This window comes from Cynocephalus volans, chromosome 10, assembly GCF_027409185.1.
Source record: "Cynocephalus volans isolate mCynVol1 chromosome 10, mCynVol1.pri, whole genome shotgun sequence".
NCBI lineage: Eukaryota > Metazoa > Chordata > Mammalia > Dermoptera > Cynocephalidae > Cynocephalus > Cynocephalus volans.
Window position 1 is genome coordinate 44943185 of NC_084469.1, and position 26619 is coordinate 44969803.

The following is a 26619-nucleotide window of genomic DNA, read 5'->3' on the forward strand; positions in this document are numbered from 1 at the left end:
CGTGCCTTTCTGCCGGGCAGGCCCATGGGAGCATTCCCGAGGGCTGCAGCCTGCGCCCAGCAAGTAAATCTCGGCTTGGATCGTTCTGCAGGTTCATCTCAGACCCACCCTTTAGCCTTAAGCAGCCACCTGAGCCACCACCGAGCCATGTCAGGATCAGGAGACCCCAACTCCCTGAGTGATCCTTTTCAGTATTGTATTTTTATTATTACTATTATAATATTATTATACAGTCTTTTTGCCATCAAAAGAAGGCCTGTGAAATACAAGGTTCCCTTTAGTGCCTGACCCCAGGTGTCATTTTTGAAGTTGGGGGCAGGACAGCATCAGCAGGGGAACAAGGAGGAGCCAGGTACCCACATTTGGGTGCCAAGCAAATACTTTTGTGTGTACCAAGCCAGTTTGTTCAGGTCCTGAAGGTTTATTGAGACATCCACCCCCCCCACCCCGAGCCCCACAGAGATTGTTCTCTGTCCCCTCACATGGCCAAACCTCAACCCCTGGGTGGGGAGGAGACCTTGTATCTGTGCCTACCTTGGCTGTGGCTGTTGCAGGGTGGCATGCAGTAGCTGTGGTGAATACCGTTTGGCATTGGGCTTTGAGGGGCTGGGACAGGCAGGTGGGGGAAGCTGAGTATGATAGTGAGGTGGGGCTGGGGTCCACGGTGCTCAGCACTGGGGAGTAAGTTGGTGGGAGGGAGGCCAAGGATGAGAAATACTGAGAACAGCCAAAGGGAGTGCGGGAGTTTGGTGGCAGCAGTGGCCACTCAAGAGTGGCCTGGCATATGTTGTGTGCACCGCTCAGTCTAGCATGCGAGGGTGGCCCCAGACTGAGGGGTCCACAGTAAGGGAGCTGGTTGAGGTGGACACAAAAGCCTGCAGCTGGGAGGGCGGCTGCTGGCTCTCAGCTGTTGGGACAGGGCGGAGGCAGTCAGTCTCGTGGAGCCCAGCCAAGTCCGGCCTGGGACAGCTGTGCCTCAGAGAAAAGGCTTGGGAGCTGCTGTGGCACAGCCTCAGGTAGAGGGGAGCAGGGCTTGGCTTAGAGGTGGACGCCCTGGGTGCGCAGCCGGGATCAGCCATGGCTGAGAGCCACATGGTCCCCTGTGAGAAGTGGGTGCTCAGGGGCCCTGGGGGGCAGGGGCGGCAGAGGGAGCACTCGTGGAGCCCGAGCAGCCAGGGGAGCCATGGGGCATGACGGGGCCAGCCCCTCAGGCCCGGCGGATTTTCATCTCAGTGCGCTTGAGGGAATAGTAGAAGCCCTTCCACTGGGCCCAGTTGATGCCGTTGGCATAGGACAGGTGGGAGCCGCCCAGGTAGAAGCCGTTGAGGTTGGCGAAGTGGCAACTGCGGAACCAGAAGGCTCCTGAGGAGAGGGCTGCGCAGTTCTGCACAAAGAGGTCTTGGTCCCGGTCAAAGGTGGAGAACTTCTGGCCGCTGTGGTAGGACAGGGAGTCGCCTGGTGGAGGGGAGGAGGGATGGGGTTTCTGAGGTGGGCTGAGCCCCCAGCTGGTGGGGAGAGGGCGACAGCAGTGATGAGTGACCCTGTGAGAGCCATCACATGGCAGCCTGGCGGGATGGGGGCACTGTCCCTGAGCCAAATGTTGGGTAGATGTGCTTCTGGAGCGAAGAGAAACAGCTGCTCTTCCATGGTTGCCTGGCATGGGGCCAGGGGGCTGATCCCCAGGGCTGAGGCCCAAGCTGGTTTGAACTGGTTTGGAACCAGCTCTGGCCCTTCCAGGCCCAGGAGGGTGGAAGGAGAGGGGCCTGAAGGGGTCAGGGGCTGACCAGGCAGGGCCAGTCCTACCTTCTCTCTCCCGACAGCCCTCCCTAAAGCTGACAGGAAGGGATACCTGCCCCGCCGTCCTCAAAGCCTGCCACGTAGAGGGTGTAGCCGTCCTCCTCAGCGCTGACTGCGTTGGGGGAGATGGAGAATTCAACGTACTTGGCGTAGGCCGTGTTGTTCTCAAAGTCCTCCAAGTCCACCCGCAGCTCATACTTCTGCTTCAGCGTCAAGAGGTGCACGTTCTGCAGCCCTGGGGAGGAAAGGGCAGCTGGTCAGCAAGGACCTGGCTCCGGGGCAGCCCCCGCCCACCTGGCCCTACCTTACCCAGCCAGTACTCCCCGTCAGCACGGCCAAAGCCCAGCTTGTAGTCTTTCCAGCCCCGGAAGAAACTCACTGAGCCATTGAATCTCTTCTGGAAAACCTGAGGTGGAGAGGACAGGGGACTGGACAATCAAGGGTCCAGTGGGCGGGGCCTCCCCCTGCCCCGCCCAGCCCAGGCATGGACCTGTGATGCTGAGGCCAGTCTGTTAAGGGACTGAGTGGGGGCTGGGGGTTGCTAGAACAAGATGCATGCCGGCACGAGACCACTGAGTAGCTGCCGAGTGTGAGCACCCACCTGGGCTCTCACACACGGTCCTAGTTAGAGGCAGGAAAGGAAAGAGGTTAAGAGGGGTGTGTTCTAGAGCTCAGGTGCCTCGGCGTGAGTCGTAGTACTGGCTGTGTGACCTAAGGCAAGTCACTTCACCTCTTGGGCTTCACTTTCTCGTGTAAAGATACCTACCTCCCAGGATTATTGCAAATGTTACATGCATCAACCTACCTCAAGCAGTTAAAAGTTAAGTGTTGGCAGCTGCTCAGAAACTGCTGCGTGCATATTTATCCCCATTTTAAAGATAAACTGAGGCTTGCAGAGGTGACGCTCAGTCACACAGCTGGGGCTACAACCAGGTCTGGCCTCTGTCCCCTCCTCCCACTCACCGTCCACTTTCCGCCCTCAGTGGTCATGTCACAGAAGACTGGCACGGGCACGCTGGGGCCCGACGGGTAGATGAGGTACACGCCATCCACCTGGTAACCCTGGGCGTAGATGTCATCACAATCCAGGGGTTGCTGAAGGCAAGGCCTCTCCAGAGCTGGGGGTAGGGGGTTGGGGACAGCGAGGGGAGAGGGACTAAGGTATAACAGATACCTCAGCACCCCACAGGTCTGCCTCAGTCCCTGGGAGTAGGAGCCTCTGTCACAAGAAATCTTGAGATTTCTTTGAGGGAGTCTACTCGAAGATCATTTCATCCACCTGCCCCACTGTATACAGGAGGAAAATGAGTCCTGCAGAGCTGGGCTCAGCCCTGAGTCCTGCCTCCAAGATGCCTCTCCTGCAGTTGAGTGTTGAGCCTAAGAGTGTAGGGCTGCTTACCATCTCCCCGGATCCCGGAGACCTGGGGGGCGCAGGGGGGTGTGGAGAGAAGCAGCAGCAGTGGCGGCAGGGCCAGGAGGGCCTGGCAATGGGGAAGCAGGGTCAGTGCAGCGTCTCCCCGAGTCCCCAGGCCGCCCCACCCTGTTCTCTGCGTCTGCCGCATCACACACACTGCCCTGCCGGAAACCCCTTCCTGCCCTTTGGCCCCTCTTCCCCTCCCAAGTAACCCCACTCTGTGGGACAGCCTCATCGCCCTGATAGCTCAAGAGTTTCAAGAGAACCCCTGTGCCTTCACAGTTCCCCTCTGGCAAGGGGTCTTTCTCTACGGGGTGGGCTCAATACCCCAGTGCTATGAGTCCCACCACCCTGGGCCCGGTACCTTCATGCTGTCAGTTCAGCTCAGAGCGGCTGGGTGTCTGCAGCCCCAGACTGCAGCCGCCCAGAGTTATGTGCTGGGCCCCCGTCCAGCCGCCCCAGCCCCGCCCCTCCCCCCGACACCACCAGCATCAGCTTACACTATCGGGCAGGGAGGTGGCGCAGGGCCAGGGGACCACCTGGGTCTCATTAGGCCTGTTGGGCAAAGCACTGCAGACGTTAACTCCCTGCTGGCTCTGACTGCTCCCTGGATCCCACTCCGCCACCCTCCCTGCTGGACCTGTGGGCCCCTGGCACCCCCAGCTGTCCCCAGCCCACCCCCTGCTTCCTGATGGCCCCCCTGCAGATGTCTGTTTATTCTCTCCCCTCCTTCTCTGGCCTGTGTTTCATCAGCCACTGAGGGGGAGGGCTAAGGGGGCCGGTGGGGGTGTAGTATGTCTGAGTTCTGGAGAGGGGAGGCCCACTGGTGGGGGCAGAAGGCTGGGGGGCAACTTCAGAGCTCCTGATGTGGGAGCCTGGTGGCTGGGGCTGGTGGGGGGACAGGGGCAGCAGGGGCCAGGCAGTCTCCTGGCAGGCCTGGGACATTTCTGAGCCATGAGCACAAGGCTGCAGGCGTCCAACTGCTCTGTCTGCCCCGGCCCAAGCCAGGGCCCCTCTCCAGCCCCCTTCCCAGCCCCCCTTACTCTGGCTACCTCAGGCCCCCTCCCTTCCCCTCCCACAGTTCCCTGGCCCATCTGTCTGGCTCACACAACCAAGTATGGGGCCTCTTGTTTCTCCTCACTCTGCCCCTCCTTCCTTCCAGACCCCTCACTTTGGTCCCCAGGCCTCTCAACGAGTTTCCCACTTTTCAGCTCTTCCCTTCTTGCCTCCTCGAGCCTTGGCCCCTTCCGGTCTGTCTCCCAGCCACCCTTGCCCCGTCCCCTACTTTCTGCGCTCCATCCCAGGCCCTGGGAGCCCTCTTGCTAGGACTGCTTATTGCTCCAGGCTCGTCGTGGATCTCCCTGCGCCTGGTCTCCCCTCCCTCCATCCTCTGCACACCAGCAGGAGAGTTGCTGCAGATGGCCACTCTCACCGCATCACCCCTGCTTAAGCCTCAAGTGGCTCCCTATTGCCTCAGAGCTGAGCCAAAGTTTTCACCTTGGATGTGAAGGGACACTCAAGTCTGGCTCTGGTCTACCTTAAAGACCTCGTCCTTATTGCTTGTGACTCATAAACTACAGTCGAGCCACCCCAGGCCTCTGGCTATAAGGGCCCCATGCCTCTGCCTGCGCAGTTCCCTGTAGTGCCCCTGCCTGTCCCCTCTTCCTGGCCATGAGTGCCAACGGGCGGGGTCTGTGTCTCGCTTCTGCATGCCCGGCACCCATCACAGAGCCTGGCACAGAGTTGACAGATGTATCCACTCATGGAACAAATATCTTTTGAGCACCTACTATGTGCTGTACTCTATGCTGGCTGCTGGAAATACAGCCTCTGCCCCCAAGGAGAGGCAAGTACAGGTGTTAGCGAATTGCGGACATAGTGTGTGTCATGGAGCGGCATGCGTCGGATGGACACGCAGATGAAATATTCAGAAGCAAAGTGAGCACGCAGCTCCGGATTAGGTCCCCTCTCCCCATTCCCGAGCTGACAGATAAGTCCTGTGGCAGAGTCCCAGCTGGCCTCCCTGACTTGGCTCTGTGGTTGCTGGTAAGAGCTGCCTCTTTTCCTAGCTGCGCCTTGTCTTGTCTGGAGCCAGGCTGCCTGAATTCACATCAGATTCTGCTGCCTGCTAGCTGGGCAGCCTTGGACAAGTTAGCCAGCCTCTCTGTGTCTCGATTTCCTCCTCCATAAAACAAGGATAGTAGTGGTATCTACTTCATAGGGGTGTGGTAAGGATTAAGTAATGCATATCCAGTGCCTAGAACAGTGCCCACAATTAGTAACTATTTGGTAAATGTTAGCTGTCATCATCACCATCATAAACATCATGATTATTCTCATATGGGTTGTCTTCAGCATGATTTTTATCCTTGTCTGTGGAAAAGATAATTGGTTGCCTCTCAGTATCCATTCTTCCCTTAGTCCTGAGTAGCAAGACCCTGATTTTTATCTGGGCTTATTGTCCAGTCTCCCTTGTAGCTAGGTAATATCACACACCTGAATTTTGGCCAATGAAATGCAGACAGAAGTGTTGTAAGGTAGACAGGTAGTCCCTCTTCAACCTGCTGGACGTGATGGCTGGAACTTCAGCCACTGCCTTGGACAGTGGGGATGAGGCCTCATCAGGGGATGGCCAAGGAGGAGCTGGGTACCCCATAACCTTGTGGAGTGGGTCCAAGACCAGCCCTGAGCTGCCCTTCTCTAGGCCTTTTTCGTGTGGAAGAGAAAGAAACTTCTATCTAGTTTAAGCCTCTGTTGTTTTTTTCTGTTACACACAGCTGGATCTAATCCAATCTCTTCTTTCAGCAAATGCCAGCTAATTTTAGCACAAGGCTACAAAAAGGAAAATAATGAAAAATCAGTCATCAAAACAAATAATAAAATGTGTCCAAAGTCAAGAATTGAAGACTTTTGGAGAGTACAACTAATAAACAAACATAGGAACAGCAACAACAAAAGAGTGAATTAAGATATGAAATATCAATCATATTTTGCTTATTAAATTAGCTTAAAATTTTTAAAAATGATAATGTGTGCAGGTGCAGCAAAGCAGCCATGCTGTTCGTTGGATGTGGTTCGGAATTAGTTTAACTCTTTTGGGAAAGAAACTTGGCAGTCAAGAGTCAGTAATCCTTCTTTGAAGACACGGTCTGAAGGAAATACTCTGGTGTATTGAAAGATTAGCGTATACTTAGTGGACATTACTTGTTGACTGCCCAGCACAGGAAACCTCTTTCCATGATTGTTTGAGGGGCTCCTTTACTAACTGGAATGCTGGGTGTTCACTTCCCCAAGTGTCTTGGTTTGTTTTGTGACACTATAACAGAATACCACAGACTGGGTAATTTATGAAGAAAAGAAATTTCTCCCTCACAGTCCTGGAGGCTGGGAAGTCCAAGGTGGAGGGGCTGCATCTGGTGAGGGCTTCTTGCTGGCTCATCCCATGGCAGAAGGTGGACGGGCAAGAGGGCCTGAGAAAGCACGAGGGGGCCGGACCTGCCATTATAACAGACCCACTCTTGTGATGACTAACCCACCTAATAAGGCCCCGCTTGCCAACACTGTTGCATTGGTGATCAAGTTTCCAAAACATGACCTCTGGGGACACATTCAAACCACAGTACTAGGCTTCCTTGCAGTTTGGTTAAGGCACGTGACCCCAGTTTAGCCAATGAAATGCATTGCCCTGGGCTTCATTTTGGGAGATAATGATTTGAGAAGCAGGAGCAGGAAGAGCCTGCTCTTGGGGTGGCAGTGATCCCAGTGGCACCTGTGTCCTAGAGTCTCTGGCTGGTTGTTGGTGGCTTTGCAAGTGCAGTGCTGAGTGCCACTGGCTCGGGCTCGGGCTGCATAGCCCTGAGCTTGGTTCTCAGCCCTCCAGGAGACTGGTTTGCTCTGTCCATCATCTTTTTTGGAAAAGACCCTGACTCATGCGTGACAATGTTTATATCAGGATTCTTTCATTGCCAGTGGCAGATGCCGACTCTCACTTTGTTGGGAGGCTTTGCTGGGAGGCTGGCCTGGGGGTGGGTGAAGCTGAGGCTGCTCTGGGGCTCTGAGAAGCAGGCCCTCAGTTGGTGGTCCTGTGGTGGGACAGTCTGTCATGGTGACCCTGATCATGGACAGACCACTGGCTTTGTCTGTCCACCAGATTCCAGGAATGGGGCACACTCATCCCGCTGTCCTTGCTTGGGTCGTTCTTTCCACCCCGTGCAAGAGAACGGTTGGACTTTGTCTCTCCTCCTTTCCGCATCCTGCTCTGTGCACTGGAGGCTGGCCATGCCCTCTGGCTTCTGATCGGGTCCAGCCAGTGAGGAGCCGCAGCAGGATCTGGAGGGAGGGAGACAGGAGCGTGAAGTCCGGGGTATTTGTTCCTCTCCTTGTGGGGTCCCTGTGGGCTGGCTTTGTCCCTCAGCCACAGAGCTCAGGTCCTTTTGTTGGCCCTCTGCACATAGCCCCTGATGCAGTGTGGGCAACCGCTTCCTCCTCTGGCCCCTTCAGGTCTGGAGGTGGTGACGGGTCTGGTATTGTCAGCTGGAGATAGTGGACCATCTCCTGCTCACACCTCAGTAAATAGTCCTTTTTATTAAATGCTCTTCAAATTGAATTATTCTAATTTGAGTGTCACCTGATGGGACACAGGCTGATAAAGGGAAGAGGGGACCCCTGGTTATAGCACACACATGCCAAGATTGGAAGGGGAAGTGGATGCAAGTCACACAAAAAAGACTCCATTTGTAATATTCAGTATGTTATTTATACCGTAATATGTCAAACCCATATGGCTAAGTAAATCCTAATGACCCCCATGCTTCCAGGATGTCTTTTTGGTAGGACACTTGCTCAAGTCAGCTGGCTTCTGTACCTGGATGAGGCTTGTGCTGGTTCTCTGCCTTCTCTGATCCACTTTCCACCCTGCTCTGTGCCCTGTGTGGAGGCGTCACTGGGTTCCCATGGCCACTGGCTTCCAGCTAGATTTGGCCAGTGAGATGCACCAGCAGGAGAAGGGACAAGAGAGAGGCTGGGATATTTCTCCCTGGTCTGCCGGGCTCTGCAGTTTTGGCAATAGCTGTCCCCCTCCCAGCCCCTAACCCCCTTCTGATGACAGCTCCTGCCATAATCCCTTCACTGGCTCTGGTAACCCTGTTTCCTCTCTTACTCCTTCAGCCTGGGATGGTAATGGCTCCCACCTTTGCTAGTCCCGGGACATCCAAGTAAACGGTCCCTTCATTAAATTCTCTTAAAAAACAAACGAGCAGTTGAGTCCATCTTTTGTTTCCTGCCACGACCCTGACTGACACCAGGTCTTGCTTTGGTTTCTGCTAAAAGCACAGCAGCCTGTGGAATGGGAAATTTTCTGTTGTCTTGGACAACAGCTAAGGACAAGACCCCACATTCTCTCCACAGATGCTGACACTTCTCCATAGGTTTGCTAGTAGGTGACTAAACTGCTTCTTTGATTATCAACCACCTTTAGCCTGAGCTAGAGGAGGCTAGGGAGAGGAGTTTTTGAAGGGAACTCATCTGAGCAGAGAGCATTTGGGGATTAATATCACTATTGTGGGAGTGGCTTAGTTATCAAGAGAGTGGGTTATTATAAAGTGAGTCCGGTTTGTGGCGCTTCTCTCTGTCTTGTGTGCTGACTTCTGACCTGCATGGGGTGACCCTTGCCAGATGCTGGTGCCATGCTCTTGGACTTCCCAGCCTCCAGAAATGTGACCCAAATAAACTTTTGTTCTTGGTGAATTATCCAGTCTATTTCTGTTGTAGCAGCAGAACGCAGAGTAAGACATGTATCTTTAACACCCAAAGTCCATGGTTTACATTAAGTTTCACTCTTGGTGTTGTGCATTCTATGGGTTTAACAAATATATACTGACCTGTATCCACCATTATAGTATCATACAGCGTAGTTTCACTACTGTAAGAATCCTCTGTGGTCTACCTGTCCATCCTCTCCTCTCCCCAACCTCTGGCAAAAACTGTTCTTTTTACTGTCACCATGGTTTTGTCTTTTCCGGAATCATACAGTATAGAGCCTTTTCAGATGGGCTTCTTTCACTTAATAATATGCATTTAAGTTTCTCCATGTCTTTTCATGGCTTGATAGCTCATTTCTTTTTAATGCTGAATAGTATTCCATTGTCTGGATGTACCACAGTTTATTTATTCATTCACATGCTGAAGGACATCTGGGTGGCATCCAAGTTTTGGCAATTATGAGTAAAGCTGCTATAAACATCCACAGGTGGGTTTTTGTGTGGACCTACATTTTCAGCTCATTTGGGTAAATACCAAGGAACATGATTGTTGGATCGCATGGTAAGAGTATGTTTAGTTTTTTAAGGAATTGCCAAACTGTCTTTGAAAGCAGCTGTAAGCATTCGGCACTCCCACCAGCAATGAATGAGTCCCTGCTGCTCCACATCCTCAGCATTTGGTATTGTCAGTGCCTCGTCTTCCGGCCACTCTCCTAGGTATGTGATGATATCTTATTGTGATTTTGATTTGAACTCCCTAATGGCTAATGATGTTGGACATCTTTTCATGGACTTGTTTGCTGCCCACATATCTTCTTCGGTGAAACGTCTCTTTATTTCTTTTGCCCATGTCCTTATTGGATTGTTTGCTTTTGTATTGCTCGAGTTTTGAGAGATCTTTATATGTGCTAGATACTAATCCTTTGTCAGAAAAGTGGTATACAGGGCCGGCCCGTGGCTCACTTGGGAGAGTGCAGTGCTGATAACACCAAGGCCATGGGTTCAGATCCCTATATAGGGATGGCCTGTGGCTCACTTGGGAGAGTGTGGTGCTGACAACACCACGTCAGGGGTTAAGATCTCCTTACTGGTCATCTTTTTTTAAAAAAAAAAGAAGGTAGAAAAGTGGTATACAAATATTTTCTCCCATTCTGTGGCTTGTCTTTTCATCTTCTTAATAGACTCAGTCTTTCATAGACCAAACATTTAAAATTTTTATTAAGTCTAATTTATCAACTTTTCCTTTTATGGATTGTGCTTTTGATGTCATGTCTGACAACAACTTTTTGCCTAGTCCTAGGTCTCAAAGATTTTCTCCTTTTTTTCCTGAAAGTTTTATAATTTTACATTTTACACTTAGGTTGGTGATCCATTTTGAGATAATAGTTGTAGAAGGTGTGTGGCTTAAGCCAAGGTTCTTTTCTCTTTTTTTTGGTAGATTCCTTGGGATTTCTACATAGACAATTGTGTCATCTGCAAATAGAGACAGGTTTATTTCACCCTTTCCTACTTGTGTACCTTTTATTTCGTTTTCCTGTCTTATTTTACTGGCTAGAACTTCCAATTCTATGTTGAATAGGAGTGATGAGAGCAGACATCCTTACTTAATTCTCAGTCTTGGAAGGAAAACATCCTGTCTTTCAACATTAGGTATAACATTACCTGTGGGGTTTTTGTAGCTGCTGTTCATCAAGTTGAAGAATTTCCTCTGTTTTTCTGAGAATTTTTTTTTAATCATTAATGGGGTGTTGAATTTTGTCAAATGCTTTTTCTGTACCAATTGATACAATCATATGTTTTTTCTTCTCTAGCCTATTTGTTTGGTGGATTATATTGATTCATTTTTCGAATATTGAACCAACCTTTATCTCTGGAATAAATTCCACTGGGTCATGTTGTGTACAGATACTCCACAACTTAAAATGCGGTTACATCCTGATAAACCCCATTGTAAGTTGAAAATATTGTAAGTTAAAAATGTGTTTAATACACCTAGCCCACCAAACATTATAGTTTAGACTAGCTTACCTTTAATGTTCTCAGAACACTTACATTAACCTACAGTTGGGCAAAATCATCCGAAAGAAAGCCTCTTTTGTAATAAAGCATTGAATATCTCGTGTACTGCATATTGCTAGCCTGGGAAAAGATCGAAATTAAACAAAGTATGTCCAAATTGCACTAGTTTTGCACCATTGTAAGTCAGGGACTATCTGCAATTCTTTTATATATTGCTGAATTCTGTTTGCTAATATTTTGTTAAGGATTTTTGCATCTGTTCATGAGGGATAGTGATCTGGTTTCATTTTTTTAATATTGTCTTTGGTTCTGATAGAGGATAACACTAGCTTCATAATGCATTGGGAAGTTGTTTCCTCCTCCTTTCTTCTATTTTCTGGAATACATTGTGCAGAATTGATGTTAATTCTTTAAAAGTTTGGTGGAATTCTCCAGTGAAACCATGTGGACCTGGAGTTTTTTCTTTTTTTTCTGAAAAATACTGTGACACTTCTTTTTGGCCTCCGTGGTTTTTTTTGTTTGTTTTTGTTTTTTTTAAAGATGACCGGTAAGGGGATCTTAACCCTTGACTTGGTGTTGTCAGCACCACGCTCAGCCAGTGAGCGAACCGGCCATCCCTATATGGGATCCGAACCCGTGGCCTTGGTGTTATCAGCACCACACTCTCCCGAGTGAGCCGCGGGCCGGACCGCCTGCATGGTTTTTGAAGAGAAATTTGCAGTCATTCGAATTGTTTTTTCCCTGCAGATAAGGCACTGTTTTTCCTCTAACTGCTTAAGATATTTTTTTTCTTTGTCTTTTGTTTTCAGATGTTTAATTATGGTGTATCTTGCCATGAATTTCTTTGGGTTTTTTATGTTTGGAGTTTGCTCACCTTGAATCTGTAAGTTTATATCTATTCAAATTTGGGAAGTTTCCAGCCATTATTTATTTAAGTACTTTTTCTGCCCCACCCTCCTTCTTTCCTTTAAGGACTCCAGGGACACGAATCTTACATCTTTTGTTGTACTTCCCCAAGGCCCTGAGTCTTTGTTCATTTTTTTTTCCAGTCTTTTTTCTCTTTGTTTTCAGATTGGGTAATTTCCATTGTTTTCTCTTCCAAATTCATTGATTGTTCCCTCTGTCCCCTCCATTCTGCTATTGAACCCATCCATTGAGCTTTTTATTTTGGTTCCATTTGGTTCTTCTTTATAGATTCTGTTGTTTTGCTGATGCTATGTATGTTCTAATTTGTTTCAAGTATGTTTGCAATAGCTTATGGTTGCTTCAAAATCTTTGTCAGATAATTCTAGCATCTCTGTTCTCTTGGTGTTGATATCTATCAATTGTCCTTTGTCTTTTAGTTTGAGACATTCGTGGTTGTTGGTATGATGAATGCTTTTTGATTGAAACCTGGATATTTTATATTGTGCTATGAAACTCTGGATCTTATTTAAACCTGTTTTAGCTGGCTTGCTCTCACACCTCTGACAGAGGAAGGTAGAAGTCCAGGTTCCTCATTCTGCTTCCATTGACACCCAAGGCAGGGAGCTCCCTGTTACTGCTGGACAGGGTGTGCCATGTTGTCTCTACGAACACTGTGGAGCGAGGGGGAACACTCGTTACTGCTGGGGTGAAAGTTCCAGCTCCCCACCTGCCCTTCTCTGGTACCACCCAGGTGGGGGTGTTGGGACCCCTCATTTTTGCCTAGTGAGGGAGAAGTTCTAGGCTCTCCATTCAGCTTTTGCAGCATGCGTGGGTGGGACTGCAGTCTTCCCATGGTGTTTGGCTGGAATAGGGTATTTATTGTTTAAAGTTTCTGTCTTGTCAGGCTGCCCCTTTCCTGGTCCTTTGGCTACAGAGAGAAGCTTTTGTTTTTCTTTTGTCTGTGCCCACTGGTGTTTCTGGGTTGCTGGATTCTCCAATACCCACTCTGGGATAACAAGACAGAAAGAAAGCCCAGGAAACTCACCCCTGTGTCCTTCCTTGAGTCCTGAGGTCCCTTGCCCATCTGCCTTCCTCTCTCTACCTTTCAGTCTTCTCATGTTTGTCTTGTACATGATGACGAGGGTTTTAAATTGTATTTAGCAGGAGGAATAGGAAAAAATACACCTGCTCTATCTTCCTGCAAATGGAAGTCACTTAAAAAAATTATAAGAAGGCTTAACTTACATATAGTTGAGGTAGGAGGTGCTCAGTGTCCCTGGGCTCAGGTCTCAGGACACAACTCTGGGTTTCAGGCCATTCCCCAAGGTCTCAGGGCCCTCCCCTAGAGGAGTTACTGTTGCAAGTTGGACCTATTTTCGGACCAACCTGAGGCCTCAGGAGGCTGACTTTTGCAAACCTAGGAGCTGGGCATGCTCAGTAGAAAGGGGTTATAGAACCCTAAGAGCCAAGCATGCTCAGTAAAGTGGGATTATGTTCATTAGATAGCATGAATAAGTATTAGACAGAGAACCTATAAAAGTTGAATCTCGGCAGAAGGCGGGGTTGCTGCTCACTTCCCCAGGGCCAGCCCACGCTTGGCCAGCTGAGGGGTGTATCTTTCTTTTGTATCAAACTTACTTTCAGCAGGTGGCTGTTCACTCTCTTCGACTGGCCTGTACTCTGTACTAGACTTTAAACCCATTCTCACTTTCTTCTGTGACTCTGCTCTTGAATTCTTTTGTGTGGCAGAGTCAAGAACCAGTAAGAGGACAAGGCGGGTTAGGGCCGACTATCGGGCCTTCCCAGACCCTCTCTTCCGGCATCAGTGAAGTGGACCAGTCTCTACACATGTGTGTACCTGGGAACCACCATCCAGATTCCTAGCACCCTAGCAGGCTCCCTTGTCTGGGAGGGACACATTTTTGTTGGCATCTTTCAAAAATTGGATTGGCTGCTGGGTGGAGGATAGATTGGTGGGAGGCAGGGAAGGGACTGGTGGCCTGGTGTTCCCAGACACCATCATCTGTTCCTGGTGGCCACTGTGGATGGGGTGACCTGAGCCCTGTGGATCATTTCCAGGTCTGCTCAGGCCTCTTGGTTGAACATGTCCCTCCTCTTAGCACTGGGACATCAGTTGGGCTTGAGCAGTCAAGGGCCGTCCGATGCAGGTGGGGACCCTGCTCTTTGTGCCCTCAGACTCATAGTTGGGAAGCAGAAGCAAATTCCAGCCTTTGGACGCCCTCTTTCCTGACCTCTGGGGTCAGCTGTTAATTTCCTGTTGTCTAACCTCACTCCCCGTGACTCCACATTCATCTGTCAGCAGACATGCACATTATGGATTGCTAAGGGTGTGGCTGTTGCAGCCCGGATTACAGAGCTGTGAAGGGGAGAGCTATTGGCCAGGGGTTAGAGAAAGAGGAAGGAGAAACACCCTGTGCGCATGCTTGTGTGAGAGTGACACTAGGAGCTCGGCTTGGCTGTGAGTCACCTGAATAGCCTCAGCTTCCTCATCTGCAAAATGGAGCCAATATTTCCACCATTGGGAGAATGCAGGTAGGATTAGACATTCTGTTGTTGAAGGACTCTGCATATAGTAGGAGCCCAGGAAGTACATGTGATCATTATTATCAATGTAGTAAACTAATGGGAAACTGTATCTCCTTACTGTTGGGCATCTGCCCTCAGGCCCACTCCCTAAGGCCCTGCTTCTGTAGGAATCTCTTGGCTTTTCCTTGGACAAAGAAGGGGTGGGCCTGGGGAGGGAGGTCTGAGAGCCTAGGCAGGGCGGGGCTGGTGCCTGGCGAGAGCTGGGCCCAGTGAAGTGAAGGCCCAGACTTGCCTCCAAGGCTGATTAACAGCTAGCATTTATTGAGCGCCTGTTGTATGTCAGGCTTTCTGCAGTGACCCTACATGGGAGTAATTGTATCTTCAGTTTTACTGCTGAGGAAACTGAGCTTGTGTGAGGGAGGTGACTTGGCCCAGCAAGTTGGGCAGAACCAGTATTTGAATGGAGGCCTGTTTGGTGCCCAAGCCTGGGTGCTGCACAGGGACCCTCACAACCTTGCTGGTCTGGTCTGCGTTGAAGAGTGGTGTAGGCCAGCTGGCCAGTGGAAGCCATATGCAAAGGCCTGGACAGCAGCGGCTCCCCAGCTCTCCACAGTCTGGCCGTCTGGGTCCAGCTGGGTGGAGTCTGTTAGGAGGGAGTTCGCTTCACAGTGAGCCCCTGAGGCCTGGGCTGTGTCTGTTTCAAGCCTGGAGCCCGTGGCTGGCACTGGGCAGAGGTGTCCATATATGCTGCTCTATGAGAGAGTCGGTAGCAGCCCCTCAATTCTAATCAGGAATGGGTGCGGTCTACGGGGTGCCACCAATCAATGGCAGTTTTGCCTGAATAACCTTAGGTCTACAGTGTCTATTTACTTAGTTATCACCTATTTCTTTACAAATGGACATTTAGGATGCTTTAAATCTTTCTCTTTAATTAAAAAAAAAGCTTATGTTTTTGGCAACATGGTGATAACTTAAAAACTCCAGAGCAAACTAGAAATGCTAAATAAAATATAACAATCATCCTTTAACATTCATAGCTGAAATTGGCAAAGATCAATACACGTGATAATGCTCTGAGTTGGTGAGGATGTCCTTAAAATTATACTCACCCAAGTGGAAAGTGTTGTAAGAACAGGAGTATTCTTTACAGCACTGATTGTTACCACAGAGTGACAGTAAGGCTCTAGAGGTCTGTCAATAGAGGACTGGTTCAAGGACTTGGTCAGTAACACAAAGTGGCTATTTGGACTAGCAAGGTGTCTTCTCCAGTCTCTCTGCCGTGGGCATGCAGAACAATGGTTCAAGAACAGAAGTGTGGTGATGTGCATTCCTGCTTAAATCGTTTATGGTTCCCACTGTCAGGCAAGCATAATCTAAAATCTGCCACGTGGCCTCTGTGATCTATTCTCTGGTCACTGCAACCTTGGTCCCCTCATCCTGCCTCTACTGTCCCCTCTCACAGCCCTCAGCTTGAGCTCCGGCCATACCCACACTCAACTTGCATACTCTGTTCCTGGACTCCCACCCCCCAACACCTTTCACCTGGTTGACTCCCCCTCATCCTGCAAGACTGAGTCTCGATGACTCCCAAGTCTGCGTGGGGGCTGCCTCTGGGCTCCCCCAGCTCCCTGCACTTCTGTACAGCACAGAGCACACAGAGGGCTGCCCCTGCTCCCTTGTTTGTGCATAGCCTTGGAGCTCCTCGGGCAGAGACCTGTCAAAAGACAATTCAGTTTAAAAGTCTAATTGGCTTTTATCTGCAATTCTAGAATAGGGCAGCGCCTCACTCTTATAAAATGGAACAGGTGTTTTTCTATGAGCTGGCAGAGGAGGTTGGCTTTATAGGCCGAAAAGAGCCGAAGAAAGCAGAAACAACAGAAAGTGGATTGGTCCTTTCAAAGTTACTTTCCTTGTAAAGGTTAATGCAGAGGGGACTTCCTTATCATGCCTGCTAGTAGTGGCCTGTTCGGAGATTTGGCTGTTACCTCTCTCTCTCTCTCTCTCTCTCTTTCTCTTTCCCTCTCCCTAGATTTCTTGGAAGCTCAGGTAAACAACTAACTTAGCTTCAGCTTGGTGGTGTGGAAGTTCAGCAATAAACCATTTTGGTTTGACCTGTTAGGCCTAGAACAGGAGCTCAGTCCAAACCAATGGCCTCGGGCTGGCCTGTGGCTCACTCGGGAGAGTGCGGTGCTGATAACACCAAGGCCATGGGTTCGGATCCCATATAGGGATGGCCAGCTTGCTCACTGGGTGAGCATGGTGCTGACAACACCAAGTCAAGGGTTAAGATCCCCTTACCGGTCATCTTTAAAAACAAAAAAAACCCAAAAAAAACCCCCAATGGCCTCCTATACATTTTATTTCACAGGCTGCATCTTGTTATTTGTTGAAGCCCCTGCTTTCAGCACCATGCTCGGTGCATAGGAGGCATTTATAAGTGTTTAGGAGCAAAGGGGAGGAGAGAGAAAGGAGGGAGAGGTTCCCGGCAGGAAGTCTGAGCCAGCCCGGGCCTGGTGATGGGTCTCCTGGGGGCAGGTGGAGAATGATGAAGGCATCCCAGCAGGGGGTGGCAGGGGCACAGGTGTGGAGGTGTGCCAAGGGCGAGGGGATGGCATGGCCCTGGAGTCAGAGGATTTGATTTCTCCCTTCAGGGTCGCTGGAAGGTTTGCTCTAAGGCAAGTGACTGTAAACAGACACAGCAAGACTTACCGACAGACCAGGCTTGGCTGCCTTCTCTCACTAAACAAATGACTCGAAAGTCCAAAAGTTGGTGCAAGGATTGGAAGGTTCATTCAGATTACCGGTACCCAACTAAATGTCTAACCAAGCAAACAAACAAAGAGAAAAGAGGAGCGGTGGGGTCCAGTTTATCCTAGTCCCCAATTGGCAGGGGCCAACCTATTCCACTAACACAGTAATTGATAAAAGCAGTTGTCCCCACTGTTGTCGGCACAAAGAAAAGTACCGACTAGATTTAAATCAGAGAAACAGAGCATAGCCAGGAGCCCTCCACGGTGCACCTACAAAGTAGCAGATACAATCCAACAAACAGCAGAAGAGGGCTCAGAAAATCAGAGAACGGCAGAGGATTTTAGTGGTTTCTGGACTTCCAGTCACTGCATGGCATGGGACTGAATCCCCACCACTCTCATGAATCCTCTGTCGGCGAAAACTGCTCAAGTGAGATCTTCACGGTGCAGGACTGGTCTTCCCACCTCTGCTAGTCACCCATCAGGGAAGCCACTGCCAGGCAGAGGGAGCAGTTCTCACAGGCTGAGAGGAGTTTAAGCTGTAGCTGTCCGACAGTCACTTTAAAGAGGAAGAAAAGGGGAAAAAAAGAGAGTAAAAGAGAATAAAGCATTGCCTTGTCAGAATTTAGGCTGGGGACTCCAGGGGAGATCTACCAGCAGCACAGACATGGGAGCAAAATAGTCCCAGTGGCCACTTGCCTCTTGCAGCTAGAGTCTTTTCTGGTGCCCAAAGCTTTCCAATTTTCGCCAGTGACTAAATTAGGCTCTTGGATACCAAGGTCATAGAAATGAACAATGTACCCAGCAGTAAAGCAAGCAACGTTTTATTAAAAGAGGAGATAGACTTATGCATAAGGGGAGTAGCTACAGTAAGTCTAGCCCCCCGAGGGGAGCTGTTCAGGGTCTTTTTATCGGGAAAGAAGTTAAGGGGATCAGGCCACCGTCACTGGAGGTGGTCCGTTCTGCTCTTCCTGGTCGTATCACTGGTGCATGCTCATTTAGGGCTTTGGTCCTTGTGCCTGCTCAGTAGGTCCAAGATGGTGGCTGTGTTCATCACCGTCACCCCAGGAGGGTCATTGTAGTGGTGGCCTTGAAGCTTTGTGTGCATGATGGAATTCCTAAAGGGATTTAAAGGTTAATCTGTAACTTAATTTTTACAATTATGGTAAACAAGCTTTGGGGAGGGGTTTTGCAACACAGTGAATATCTGTTTCCTCTCTTATCTCAGTCTGTGTTATCAGGGCAGGCCATGGGGTAATTATGTGTCCTGGGGGTCTCATGACTGAGGATTGGAAATGTGACAAAGTGTCCTCTGCAGGGAAAATGGAGTCAGTTTTGTTCACAGGACTAGACTTACTCTGTTTCAAGACCACAAACTCTTTCCTAGGTTTATTGTTGTAATTGACATTATTTGTGCCAACAAAGAGACCTCAGAATGTAGTGGTTAAGGGCTTGGGTCGGGGAGCCTGATGTCCTGGGTTTGGATTCCAGCTCTGCCAGTAATAGCTGTGTGACCTTAGACAAGTGACATGACCTCTCTGTGCTTCAGTTTCCTCATCTGTAAAATGGGAATGGTATAATGCCTCCCTCACAGGTTGCATTACTGAGGGTGAGTTCATCACAAAGTGCTTGGGCGGCGCCTGTTGGGGAAGGATGTGCGATAGTGTGTGTATGGCAGTAAGAGTGAGCTCATTCACGTCTAAGTGTGCACAAACGTGAGGGCCTGGGGTACACACGTGTTTATGTGTGAGTGTAAATGTGTTAGTGTGAGTGTGTGTGGATGCGCATGTGCAGTTGGGAGTCTGTGTGTGTGTGTGACTGCGTGCAGGCGTGTGTGTGAGCACTGCTGGTCTGTGGCAGACAAGGCGGAGTCACAGAGCGTGGGGCAGGTGAAGTATTTTGACTGTGTGTGACAATTTATGTGGAAGGGTATGGGGGGTAACCAGGCGCATGCGCGTGCATGTGCGTGCGTGTGTGCGTGTGCGTGTGCGTGTGCGTGTGCGTGTGTGTGTGTGTGTGTGAGAAGCCGGCTCTTGCCTGCATCGGGGGAACCAGAAACTTCCGCAAACAGGGCTGCAGTCTGGTAGACTATTTATGGCTCCTGGCCCTGGTTGTTCCAAAAGTGACTCCACCCTTTCTCCGCCTCCCAGCCCGGCAGCTGGAGCAAGAGCAGGAGGTCAGAAGCTTGAGCTGGGGCCTGCAGGAACCTGGTCCAGGGCTAGGGGGGGTGGGGGGTGGGCACTGAGGGAGGCAGGTGCTGGGAGCTTCTGGCATCAGGGCCTGGAGAGCAGGGCTGGACCTGGGCAGGAGGGCGCGTGGAGCTGCCTGCTGCGGTGGGAGTGCTGCCTCCTCGCCTGCTGGGAAGGCGTGTGGTCCTGCCAGCCGCTGAGCTGTGCGCTGGCGGGATACACAGGAGCTCTCCCAGCCCTCCCTGGGCCCCGTCCAAATCCAAATGTCACACAGTCATCACTATCCAGGGCAGGAATCTCGGACACCAAACATTTGGCCAATAGGCAGATGACTGAGGTCCCACCCCAGGCTGCACAGCAGGTGAGTGGTACAGCCAGCCCTGGGGGCCTCGGGATTGCAGTTCCATGTTTCTCTGAGTCAGTGTAAGGGATTGAGCGCAGGGTCCTTGTCTGGGTTGCTTATGGCTGCATGTCTGGCACCTTACACCAGTTCAGCCCACATTTGTCGAGTGAGTGAATGGACAAACAGAAGAACTGCGAATGGGTCTGTCTCTTGGGCCTGTAAGTCACCCCTCCCCACAGCTCAAGCTCCACACTGGAACCCTGGACACCTTCCCCTCTCTCTCGAAAGTCACCCCAGCAGCACCCAGAGGGCCTGTCCACCTTGCAGAACCAGGCCTGGCTCAGTGTGGCCCTTTCTGTCACTTTGAGTTCTTGGGGAACGTTAGGGGCCAGTGGGGCACCGGGGAGGACCTGTGTGCTGTCCTCACCCTAGTTAGAAAACAAGGAACCAGGCAGAGCAGAGTTTCTTCCACTCCTTCCAAATCCAGCCACACAATCTGAGGCCCTGCACTGTGAAAGACCAGGATGAGCAAAGTCTGGCCCCAGCTTTGGGGGTTTCTCTGCCTGCTGGCCTGAACTTTTCCAGGGTCTGAATCCCCCCGCCCCCCAGCCCCTCTGCATCCTAGCTCCTAGGATTTATGAATAACTCCCCTGCCTGGGCAGGTGGCCTCACCGTGACTCGTCAGAGCTCAGGGAGGCGAAGGGAATTACCCAGGGCCTCCAGCCAGGAGTCACGCCAGAGTGGCCTGGCTGCAAAGCCTGGGCGGCACCCAGCCCGCCACAAGCCAGGTGTCCCAGCCACGAACCACCTGAAGCTGAGGTCATGTCCAGTCAGGAGGCCCGAGGCAAGGAGGCTCCAGGGAGATGATGGCACTGGGGCCGAGCCTGGAAGGCTGTCTCTGGAGGAGGAGGAGCAGCAGCAGGCAGCAGAGGGGACGCCAAGCCAAGGCGCGGAGATGGGAGGAGTGTGATGAAGGAGGCTGGAGGCAAGGCTCAGGCAAGAATGCGGGCTGGCTGGTTTGAATTTTGATGTGATGGCTCAGCAGTAGGGAGCCACGGAAGGTGTTTGAGCAGAGTGGGGTCAGCTGTGCTGGGGGAGTCCTTGCTGGCTGTGTACTGGGGAGTGGATGGGAGGGGAGGAGCCCAGGCCAGAGGCAGTTAGAAGGCCCAGAGGTGGCTCACAAGCTTGAAGCAGGTGAAAGCCACTAGGAGGGAGAGACACCAGGGGAGATGCAGGATGCAAGGGTGCTGAGGATGGCTGCAGCTGGGACGTGGCACCAGTGACATAGCCCTGGGGGAGGGTGGTAGGACATACAGGGATACGTGCAGCCTGGTGGCATCATGGGGCCCTGCACATGGTAGGTGCTCAGAATGCACCAATAACCTCCCTGTCTCTCGGTCCACCCCAGGGGTGCTGTCTCACATTTCCCACACCTCTCTTTGCTCATCCTGCCCTGTGGCCCCAGAAGGACCCCAGCTGGCCCCGCAGGGGCAATGCAAACCCATGTTCCACCAGAGAGTGTCCTCCATCTTCGCCGGTGCATCCACATGGCTTCTCTCTCTCTCCGTCCCCCTCCCCCTCTCTGTCCTTATCTTTCCCTTCCGTCTCCATGGCGACTCAGCACCTCGGCTTGCCTGCATCCCATCCTCTGCCAGGAATTCTGAGCCCAGCTCCAGCCCTCCCTCCTCCGGAGCTCTGGTACCCGCAGCCCTGTCTCCTCCCCCTGGGGTGAGTCCAGCGGCAGCCTCCTCTTTCCCGACTGTCACATTTATTTTCCAGCCCTGATAGCGAGTCAGCTCCTCTGGGGAGACCATCCCCCTGCGCCACCCCCTACCTGCCACAGCTCAGCTGGCCCTTCCAGCAGAAAGGCCATCCTTACCTGCGCCGAAGGTCTCCCGGACCTCCTCTCCCTGCGTCTGGACCCTCTCTCCATCCAGCCTCCCATGCCGAGGCCCACCTTGTCAGTCACGTCTTTCTGTCGTCGGCTTGGAAAACCGGCAAGTCTTCAGTCCTAGGATCTGAGGGGAGAGTGGGGTGGAAAGGTCCCCCTGGGAGGGAGGATGGGTCTGGAGAGGGAGGGTGAAGCACCACTGGAAACGCAGGATGAAGACAAAAGTCTGGATTCTGTTTTAAATATTTTTTATTTTCGATTCTCCAAGGAGAGAGCACGGAGCTTCATGGGAAACAGCAGCAACAGTTGGTGAGTGGTGGGGCCTGCAGGCTGGGGTTGGTGCAGTGGGCCCAGCAGGTCAGCTGGAACACTAGTCTGGAGCACAGAGCCCCGCGGCCGGCCGGTGTCAGCGGAGTCTCGCTGTCCCTGGGGAGGGAGTGCAAGGCCAGCTCTGCCAGGCTGTGGGGGGAGGGACAGGGAAAAGCAGGTGGGTACTGCAGGGAGGCAGATGCCAGCTCAGAGCACAGAGCGGAAGGAAGCATCTAAAAGCCAGAGCCACATGCCCACTGCAAAACCAATTGCTTGGGTGCTGGGAGGCTGCCACCCTCTCCTTACTGTCCCTGCAGCATGGGGAGGATGTCTTTCCTTGGTTGGGGGGGAGTCTGGCTGAAGTCAGCCCCGCTGCAGAAAGGCGACCAGGCTCTGTGCAGACCGCTGCACATGCATTGGCCGAGGCTGTTCACCCCTCCATGGGGACAGTTAGGAAACTGGGGCCCAGAGAGGGGAAGGAACTTGACCATGGCTGTGTGGCAGGGGCGGGCAGAGCCAGGGTTCCATCCAGGCCTCCTCCCTCTTGGGCTTTCTCACCACTGCTCGCTGCCCTCACTCTGGGGCCCCCAGGTCCTGGGCTGCAGGTCAGTGAGCAACGGGCAGAGCTTGGCCTCTCTGGGAGCAGCAATGCCCGTCCACGGAGGGCCCAAGGGAAACAGAGGTGACACAAAGGGACCTCCACCCCAAGCCGTCAGCCTGCCCCGCAAAGCCCTGGCTAGTATCCTACTGCACCAAACAGACACCTGCTTTTGAATGGCCTGTCCTGCCTTCAGGTCCCATACGTTGTTCCCCAAGTTGGAGCTGGGCCTGGGGCCCCAGCCCGCGGTGCCCCGGGAGCTTCCTGCCTGCTCCATCTGCCTGGAGAGGCTGCGTGAGCCCATCTCGCTGGACTGTGGCCATGACTTCTGTGCGCGGTGCTTCAGCACGCACCGCGTCCCGGGCTGCGAGCCGCCCTGCTGCCCCGAGTGCCGGAAGATATGCAAGCAGAAGAAGGGCCTCCGGAGCCTGGGGGAGAAGATGAAGCTCCTGCCGCAGCGGCCGCTGCCCCCAGCGCCGCAGGTCCAGGACCAGGCCTATGTGCGGGGGCGGGGGTGGGCATGGAGATCTGTAGGTCACATCCAAGGCAGGGGTGCTTTGGCCCTATTCTAGCATTTTAGGGTGGGGCACAGAGTCACAGGTTGGACACAGCAGACTCGGGGGCCAAGCCTGGATGCTCAGGGCCCTTCTTTCTCCCTGCCCAGGAGCCCTGCTCCGTGAGGGCAGAGCCGCTGCTACTGGTGCGCATCAACGCCTCCGGGGGCCTCATTCTGAGGATGGGGGCCATCAACCGCTGCCTGAAGCACCCCCTGGCCCGGGACAGCCCTGTCTGCCTCCTCGCTGTCCTGGGGGAGCAGCACTCAGGGAAGACGCTCCTCCTCAGCCACTTGCTGCGAGGCTTGCCGGGCCTGGTGAGGGCAGGGCTAGGCACAAGGCTGCAACAGGGCAGGTTTGGGGACCCAGCCTGGCTCTGGGAGGGGAACTTGGTCCGGAGCCCTGTCTGTGGGGACAAGGAATGAACCAACTGATGCTCACCCTTATCTCCCCTGCAGGAGTCCGGTGAGGGTGGCTGGCCCAGAGGGGGAGAGGGGTCCCTGCAGGGGTTCAGATGGGGAGCCAATGGCCTCACCAGGGGCATATGGATGTGGAGCCACCCCTTCCTGCTGGGAAAAGAAGGGAAGAAGGTGAGGGGATATCAGGCAGGAGGAGGTCGGGGCTGGATCATGGAGGGAAAGGCGGGGGAGGGAAAGCAGAGATGGTCAAAGAGGAGGGAACCAAGAAGGGTATCTTTGGGGTGAGACGAGAAGCCTGGGGTGGGGCAGAGGCAGGGCTAGGGGAAGAACATGGTGGAATGAGGCAGGCCTGACCCCTGGGCCCCTGCTAGGTGGCTGTATTCCTGGTGGACACGGGGGACGCCATGAGCCCTGAACTGAGCAGGGAAACGAGGATCAAGCTGTGTGCTCTGACCATGATGCTGAGCTCCTACCAGGTGAGGGAGGTGCCGAGATGGTGCGTGCCCACCCCATACACCCTTCTCCAGCTCACCTTCCTTAAGGTGAGGGCATCTCTCATGCTTTGGTGCCTGGGGTACCCGCAGGTTCTGGGGGTGCCACTAGAAAGGAGAAGATGCTCTCAGTTGGTGAAAGTGAGGACACGTGTGTTCTAAAGGTGCACTGACAGTCCCCGTCTGCATCTTCAGATGCAGCTGAAGACCTGTAGGATCACGATGCCATCCCGGGTCTGCTTCCACACCTCGAGGCAGGCCGAGAGTGGCTGTGTTCCAAAGCCCACGGGCTGCCCAGAGCACCCCCCTCGCCAGCACCTTCCCGGTGCCGTTGCCTCTGCACACCCTCTTGCAGTTTTTTGTTCTCCTTGGTTCCAGATCCTTAACACCTCCCAGGAGCTGAAGGATACAGACCTGGACTATCTGGAGGTGAGGAGACCTCCTAAGCCACAGCGCCACCCCTCCCTGCTCTGACCATGACGCTGGGGGCTGGACCAGGCAACTAGGTGCCCTCCTTTTGGGCCTAGGATTTCATTTTATTTATTTATTTTCAAAAGATGACCGTTAAGGGGATCTTAATCCTTGACTTGGTGTCGTCAGCACCACGCTCTCCGGAGTGAGCTAACCGGCCATCCCTATATAGGGATCCGAACCCGTGGCCTTGGTGTTATCAGCACCACACTCTCCCAAGTGAGCCACAGGCCAGCCCTGGGCCTAGGATTTTATGACACTTGAACTGGGGTGGTGGGTTTGAGGGCACGAGATGAGGTTTGGGGAGAGGCAGGAGAATCCTAGGGCTGGGGGATGGGAAGCTTGCTTGGTTCCCGTGGCGGGCATGGGGAGGGGGGAGACAGGCTTGGGACAGACCACAGTCTTTGAAGTGACCCAGCTCTGACACCCGCTGTGCCCCACCCCCAGATGTTTGTCCACGTGGCCGAGGTGATGGGCACGCATTATGGGATGGTGCCAATCCAGGTGAGACACTCATTTCTGGACTCATCAGCCCCAGAGCCCGACACCCCCAGCTGCTGGTGTCAGGACCCCTTCTCTTCCAGCATCTGGATCTCTTAGTTCGTAACTCATCCCACCCCAGCAAGGCAGGGCAGGGGCACGTGGGTGACATCCTTCAGGTGAGTGGTGCAGAGGGAAGGGATGGAGGGGTCCAGTGGACAGGGCAGAAGGTGAGGGAGGCTGGGAGGGGGCCCAGAAGGGAGGAAGGAATGGGAGGCTGGCTCCCCAGCTCAGAGCTGTCCTCGCTCCGCCTCTCAGAAATTGTCCAGCAAATACCCCAAGGTCCAGGAGCTGCTCCGAGGGAGAAGAGCCCGCTGTTGCCTCCTGCCCACTCCTGGGAGGCGGTGGGTGAACAGAGGCCAAGGAAGCCCTGGCGGTGAGTGTCCCCAGGAGCAAGGACCTCCCCTGCAGCGCTCCCACTGCCCCTCTGCTGGACACCCGGAGCCCCCTGGCAGTCCCCAGGCTCACCCAGCCTCTGACGGCCTTTCTGCTCCCCAAGCCCCAGGTCTCCTCAGCCTGAGGAATCTTTTCCTCAGACACAGGTGATGGTTTCTGCCACCTCCTCGGGGCCTACGTCTCGGATGTGCTGAGTGCAGCCCCCCTGCATGCTAAGAGCCGCTGCCAGGGGTACTGGAGTGAGGGGCGTGCCGCCACCAGGGGGGACAGACGCCTGCTCACGGGGCAGCAGCTGGCCCAGGAGATCAAGGTGTGGAGACTCCCTGGAGGCCCAGGAGGCCCGGCGGCCCCCGCTCTCCCTGACCCGGCGATGATATCTCTGCAGAACCTCTCGGGCTGGATGGGGAGGACAGGGCCGGGTTTCACGTCTCCGGACGAGGTACGGGGCCCCTGGGGTGCGGGGCTCTGGGGAGGCGGGGTCTGTGCCACTGCCCGGGAGCGGGAGGGGAGCCGAGGACACAGGCGACGCTCGGCCAGGAGGAAGGAGGGAGGCAGCTTGGGTTTTCCCGTGGACAGATGGCCGCTCAGCTCCACGACCTGAGGAAAGTGGAGGCTGCCAAGAAGGAGTTCGAGGAGTACGTGAGACAGCAGGTGAGCCCTGGGCCGCGGGGACTGGCATCGGGCCACAGCCCAGCGCCCACTGCCAGAGCGGACACCGGCTCTCTTCTCCCCGTCACAGGACATAGCCACCAAGCGCATATTCTCTGCACTCCGGGTCCTGCCCGACACCATGCGGAACCTCCTCTCCACCCAGAAGGACGCCATCCTGGCCCGTCATGGCGTGGCCTTACTGTGCAAGGGGAGGGAGCAGACCTTAGAGGCCCTGGAGGCCGAGCTGCAGGCCAAGGCCAAGGCCTTCATGGACTCCTACACCATGCGTTTCTGTGGCCACCTGGCTGCTGTGGGGGGTGCCGTGGGGGCCGGGCTCATGGGCCTGGCCGGGGGTGTGGTGGGTGCGGGCATGGCGGCAGCGGCACTGGCCGCAGAGGCCGGGATGGTGGCAGCTGGAGCTGCTGTGGGGGCCACGGGGGCCGCCGTGGTTGGGGGTGGCGTGGGCGCTGGGTTGGCTGCCACTGTGGGCTGCATGGAGAAGGAGGAGGATGAGAGGGTGCAGGAAGGGGACCGAGAGCCCCTTCTCCAGGAAGAGTGACAGCCCTGGGAGACGG

At 53.4% G+C, this 26619-nt stretch overlaps 2 protein-coding genes across 3 annotated transcripts; one reads left to right on the plus strand and one right to left on the minus strand.

Annotated features, from left to right (window-relative positions):
• The first annotated feature begins 24 nt into the window (after positions 1 to 24).
• On the plus strand, positions 25 to 26619 carry RNF112 (ring finger protein 112). 2 transcript variants are annotated; one of them, XM_063110195.1, is made up of 15 exons: positions 25 to 91; positions 21504 to 21721; positions 21884 to 21924; positions 22719 to 23004; positions 23187 to 23393; positions 23535 to 23666; positions 23867 to 23971; positions 24365 to 24415; positions 24905 to 24961; positions 25042 to 25116; positions 25256 to 25373; positions 25534 to 25703; positions 25779 to 25832; positions 25970 to 26044; positions 26133 to 26619. In XM_063110195.1, the coding sequence occupies exons 1-15, from the start codon at positions 25 to 27 to the stop codon at positions 26601 to 26603; spliced, it is 2127 nt and encodes a 708-aa protein (XP_062966265.1). In that variant the 3' UTR covers positions 26604 to 26619. The 2 variants fall into 2 exon arrangements, with proteins under 2 accessions (XP_062966265.1, XP_062966266.1); XM_063110196.1 differs by having other exon boundaries at positions 25540 to 25703.
• MFAP4 (microfibril associated protein 4) lies at positions 205 to 3631 on the minus strand. Its single transcript, XM_063110197.1, has 6 exons — positions 3576 to 3631; positions 3197 to 3278; positions 2761 to 2915; positions 2107 to 2203; positions 1850 to 2032; positions 205 to 1455 (listed from the first exon to the last, which is right to left on the minus strand). Exons 1-6 carry the CDS (start codon positions 3579 to 3581, stop codon positions 1208 to 1210), a joined length of 771 nt encoding a protein of 256 aa, XP_062966267.1. The 5' UTR covers positions 3582 to 3631; the 3' UTR covers positions 205 to 1207.

What these genes read in the sequence shown, in the direction of transcription:
- RNF112 (XM_063110195.1), top strand. Translation starts at nt 25, where the DNA reads ATGGGAGCATTCCCGAGGGCTGCAGCCTGCGCCCAGCAAGTAAATCTC. An exon ending in GTTTCACGTCTCCGGACGAG is followed by an intron (nt 25,833 to 25,969) that starts GTACGGGGCCCC and finishes TCCCGTGGACAG; the next exon opens with ATGGCCGCTCAGCTCCACGA. An exon ending in AGGAGTACGTGAGACAGCAG is followed by an intron (nt 26,045 to 26,132) that starts GTGAGCCCTGGG and finishes TCCCCGTCACAG; the next exon opens with GACATAGCCACCAAGCGCAT.
- MFAP4 (XM_063110197.1), bottom strand. An exon ending in CTCCGGGATCCGGGGAGATG is followed by an intron (nt 2,916 to 3,196) that starts GTAAGCAGCCCT and finishes CCCTACCCCCAG; the next exon opens with CTCTGGAGAGGCCTTGCCTT. An exon ending in CTGAGGGCGGAAAGTGGACG is followed by an intron (nt 2,204 to 2,760) that starts GTGAGTGGGAGG and finishes TCTCCACCTCAG; the next exon opens with GTTTTCCAGAAGAGATTCAA.